At 31.0% G+C, this 5,343-nt stretch overlaps 1 protein-coding gene across 1 annotated transcript; it reads left to right on the forward strand.

Annotated features, from left to right (window-relative positions):
* The first annotated feature begins 1,355 nt into the window (after window positions 1-1,355).
* On the forward strand, window positions 1,356-2,381 carry LOC100247918 (uncharacterized). Its single transcript, XM_010660949.3, has one exon. The coding sequence runs from the start codon at window positions 1,685-1,687 to the stop codon at window positions 1,997-1,999; it is 315 nt and encodes a 104-aa protein (XP_010659251.1). The 5' UTR covers window positions 1,356-1,684; the 3' UTR covers window positions 2,000-2,381.
* Window positions 2,382-5,343: the final 2,962 nt, after the last annotated feature.

Here is a 5,343-nt window from a genome sequence, read left to right on the forward strand (position 1 = left end):
TTATATTCTCGAATGTCATCGTAATTTTTTATTTTTAATTATAAGCCAAATAGATTATTATTAGAGCTCAAACATGGAAAATTGATTTTGTCAAGTTAGCCTTTAGTGGACTATTGTTTTCTCAAACAAAGACTTGAATATGGATTTTATTAATCCTATAATATTGGGATCTTTTCCTCCATCAGTCAAAGAATACAATTTCCTCGCAGTTTAATTAAAAAAAAAATCATCCAACTTTTATTAATATCCCTCGTTGCATGTAGGAAATCTCAAAGCTGTTCACATCAATTGGGTCAAAAAAAAAAGAAAAAAAAAAGGCAAAAAAAAAAAGAAAAGGTTGATGTGTCAAAAGCAAGTTACTTTGGATATTCATCTTTTCATGACTTTTTGATAAAATGCCAAACCTGCTTTCTCAAATTAAAGTAATGATTAGACAAGAAAACAAACACTTAAAACATGTCCAAAATTGGTTGAAAAATATTTGATTTTGGTATTGAATGCCCTCTCAATAATTTCTTTGTAAAATTAAGATTTTTAATTGAAACTTTTACAAAGTTTATAAAATTTTTATCATTATTTCTTAAATAATTCCCTCTCAATAATTTATTTTTATTTAAGGAAATTTATGTTTTTTTATTGGACTCGTGTAATAATTTATTTGCAAATTATTCATCACTAAATAAAAAAAAATTATTAGTATATTAGATCATGTGATTTAAAAACAATTTTTAATTTTAAAAACAAAAAATTGTCTTTAAAATTTTGTTTTTTAAAAATAAAGTAAAATAAAAAATAATTTTTAAAAAATCAGTAAAATTATTTTTATTACATTTTAAAAATAAAAGAAAAATATGAGTTCATTTAATTATATTTTTTAAAACTTATTTTTAATTTTAAAAACAAATTCTAGAAAATATGTTCCAATGGTACCTTAATTATTTTAGTGAAAAAGGCAAAAGAATATTTGAAAAAAAGAAAAAAGAAAAAAAAAAGTGGCTACTTTTAAGTAAAGTGAAATAAATGAGGAATTTGGGTGAGGATGAAAAATAAAGAGTGAATTCCTTAGCCATAAAGAAGGGTGCCGACACCTTGGGAAAAGTACGTACAATTCCATCTCGTTAATGTTCAAATAATTCAACGTTCAAATACGAATATTTAATACGGTTATTAATTATATTTGAAATTTAGTTCTACTCGCGCTAGTATTTATATGTGACAGAATCCACAGGTGATGTCGGCGTGACGGAGGAATTAAGTACTTTTTCGCTTCTTTTGTAATAAAATTGAAAATAATATTTGCATGTATTTTATGTTTTAAAATCAGAAAAAATAAATTTTAATATATATATATATTTCGGGAGGACCGTCACGGGAAGAGACAAATGTTGTCACTAAGCATTTGGCGAGTAGAAAAATCAAACCATATGGAGAAAAACAAGTCTACGTGAAATATAATTTATTCATAGGTAAGTAGGAGTTATAAATATATATACCCATATCCTTCAATCCTCCCCCACCTCACATGCACACCAGCTACTTACAAACCTCCAACAACCACTTATTTATTAGGTTGCTTCGCCTCATCCCTCTTAGCCTCGATCCACCAAAGCAGCTTTCAGCCCTGCACTTTAGTTTGGAGGCTAGTTTTCCCAGAAGAAAAGCTGGTTTTTTTTAGCCCAAGATTATGGGAAATTGCATGGAAACATGCAGAGAGAGGCATGAAGCAGAAGAAGAGGAGAGAAATCAGGAGAAGCAAGGGGGGGAGGAGGAGAAAAAGGGAAGTGGGTATGGGGTGAGGGTGAAGATAGTGCTCACGAAGGAGGAGTTGGAGTGGATGATGTTTCAGTTGAAGGATAAAGGAGGGAAGAGCTTGGAGGATGTGTTGAGGGAGATAGAGAGAGGGAGATCATCGGCGGCGACTGCTGGGAAAGTTGAAGGGTGGAAACCTTCTCTTGAGAGCATCATGGAGAGCCCCGAAGTCGTTGAGATGGAGAGATGACCTCTTTTTTCTTTTTTTTTACCCTACCGTTTTGTGTCTCCTTCATACTGTTTTTGCATATGGGTGATGAATGACCCAAAAATCTGTAAATTATATGTTTTTGGTTTGTTCGGAGAGCCCTCATGTGCTTTGAGAATCACGAGTTCTTTCACTTGGATCTTTTTTGGGGTTTTTTCATATGGTTGATGACCCGATCCCGATATCTCGTGCTTTTCTGCCTAATATTTCTCCTAATTCCTCCTCTTCTTCTCACTGGTAATGTACCACTGTTGCTTTGCAGTTTCTAAGAATTAGTCTTCTTATGTAAGTGGCTTTAATTTGCCTAAACATCCCTGAGGATTTTGCAATTTCTTTCAAATCTAATGTAATCCAGCCTTTTCCACATCTAAAGATCAAAACCCAGATGGGTTTGATGCTACTGACCATAATTTCTCAAACCCACCCAACTGATAAAAAAATAAAAATAAAAATATAGAAAAAATTGAAGATTTCAGTAAAGTGAGAGATCTGTGAATCTGACTCACATCAATTTTTACAGAAGGTTTTGCTTTCAAGTGTACTTCATTGCTTCTAAAGATGAAGTTGGACTCCATTGATAAACCTGAAATGATCACAAAAGTACCATAGTTTTGAGAAGGGTAAAAGGTCAATGAATATGCCATTGACCACACAGCCCAGTTGCTTTCCTGGGAAATTCCTACGCGATCGCAGTCAAGTGGTTCTTATGTTCAACAGTAGATCGTGTTAAAATGGAGAAAAAGGGAAAAAGGGGGAAAAGAACTGATAAAAAGACGTGTATGCAATCACATCACTGGACCAAATCAAACTTTATAGATAAAGAAAGTCCCAACATATATATAGAAGTAAAGGCAAAAAAATTTTGGGCTGAGTTTTATCCTGGTGAATCAGGCACCTTTGGGATCCTAATATGGCTTGATTTGATCAAGCTCTTGTTCAATATTAATCAAAGTTCAAATAAGCCTGTGTCTCTTAACTCTTCGGTGGACATGAAAAATTGATTCGTGCCATATGGAACATATATAATTGGCTCTAAGTAATGGGGTTGTTCAGTTTTCTGAAGGTGATCAATGGATATGCCAATTGGGCTATCGATCATATGCTGAAACTGAGGGGTCCTGGTCGATTGGTCGATGAATCCCATACCGTAATGCTTTCAAATATGTGGCAGCCTTGCTTATGATCACTAGACTGGTCGCTTGATGACTGAATGATCAGTGATGGAATTCTAGATATAAAAATTCTCTCGCCAGTTTTGACGTGAATCCACCTAGAGAGGGCCTCCTCTTGCTTTTGTGAGAGAAAACACCTAACTAAGAAATTTTCTAGGAAAAGTAAATTTGGATTTTTCTTGAGAAAATGACCTCCACCATGGATTACAGTTGTTTTTACAAAGACAAATCATCCATACTCTTACTTTGATCTTGTTTTGAATAGAAATCAAAAAACCCCTGAAATGACTGCAACATCATAGCTAAAGGTTTAGCTTTAACAGGCTCCAAGGAAAATCCATGAAGAGAATGCGGTGAAACTTGATTCAACCGAGAGGGACACTAGTGGATCTTGCATTAGACAATCATATCGTACTCTTTTCTGATACCTTGGAAGATTGGCTTCCTAGTGTTGACCAAACCATACACGTGAAAAACAGTAAAGAAAAAAGGATAAAAGATTAATGTAATTGAATGATGAATGTAATCTTTACATTCACGAAACACGATCCAACACCTAACTTGGTCCTATAATTTTTACCTCTTCCAAGGTTTTTCACCTTGTATCACATGTTGACTATTTTTCTCAATTTCTTTATTTATATTTCTCAACATTAGTTTTTCATTTAGAAAGTGGGTTGGATTGACAAACTGCGTTGAATTGACAATTACATTCTGTTAATTTCGGGACATTGTATAGTTGATAAAATGAAAATAATATTATTTTACAAACATAAAATAAAACAATTCATCTAAAAGAATATGAGATTTTAACATAGTTTGATCAACTATGTATACATCAACGAATAAGAGAAAATAATTCAACTATATCATATAAAACATTATAAATGGTAGAAATTTTATCGAAACATCTCATATTTTCTCACTTCTTGTATCCATATCCCTGAACTATGTGTCTCTCCCTCTGTTGGTGCTTCTTATTTTTTCTTACAACTATATCAATTTCGTATGTCCATCTCTATCTCACTTTTTCCTCTAATAATTTAGAATACCAATAAAATATTCTTAGTAATTGTTTTTATTCTATATTAAAAAAAATCTAATATTACAAAACAAATATTAATTTTAAAAATATTTAATATAATATTCTTTACAAAAAGCAGTTTATACTAATTAAAAAATTGAGATACTTTCCAACATGTGATATCGATGTTGTTAAATTGATGAATTAAGTTAGAAACACATTATATCGATATTAAAAGAGTGTTGTCAATAATTTGTTACATATGATTTAATTATTAAACTTTGAAAGAAAAAAAGGAAAGGGTTTTTTTTCACTTCATGTGCTGACTTTCCAGCTGAAGTTTGGAAATGTGGTAGGTGGATTCAACAGAAGACGGATGCATAATTTCTATGCGCCCAGCACACAACAGCAAAGCAGCTAAAGGTGTGGGAGAGCTTTGAAATTTGCTGCAGAGCAGTCTGGAGTTTGAGAGAGAGACCCTTCCAAAAATCTTTGGGCTTATTAGACCTTGATCCAACATGCCAATCGTCAACTTAACCTTCATTTTTCTCCCAAACCTTTCTTGACTTCGTGCCCATGACTCTCAATAGGGGTATGGGCTTTGGTGAAAATTTACTTGATATTCATTATTGATCTATTGTTATAATAATAATAATAATAATAATAATAATAATTATTATTATTATTATTATTAACATTACCTCAACCCAAGAATAAATCAAGTTGAAGTTGTCTAATTCAAGCTTAATATAATGCAACAATTTGGTATAATATAAAAAATATTTAATTTTAATAGATAAAAAATTAATTAATTTATTTTTATATAAAATAAACTGTTTGAGCATTAATTAAATTTTAAAATCTAATTCTTTCTTTTATATATAAAATACAATATAATTATCTAATTAAAATTATTAAGTACTTAATTTGGGTTTGGGTTGCCCAATGTCCCAACCAAGCCCAACCCAGATTCAATATTCTATATTTTTTTAATGTAAAAAATATATTGCATCCTAATTAAAATAAAATAAAATATCAACCATGTGTATTTGAAAATCATTGTATAATTTATAGTTTAGTAAATAATTTTTATTTCTTTATTAATAATATTTATGATTAAAAATTTAATA

This window comes from Vitis vinifera, chromosome 2, assembly GCF_030704535.1.
Source record: "Vitis vinifera cultivar Pinot Noir 40024 chromosome 2, ASM3070453v1".
Classification (NCBI taxonomy): domain Eukaryota; kingdom Viridiplantae; phylum Streptophyta; class Magnoliopsida; order Vitales; family Vitaceae; genus Vitis; species Vitis vinifera.

Excerpts from the sequence above, each read along its gene's own strand:
- LOC100247918 (XM_010660949.3), top strand. The coding sequence starts at position 1,685 with ATGGGAAATTGCATGGAAACATGCAGAGAGAGGCATGAAGCAGAAGAA.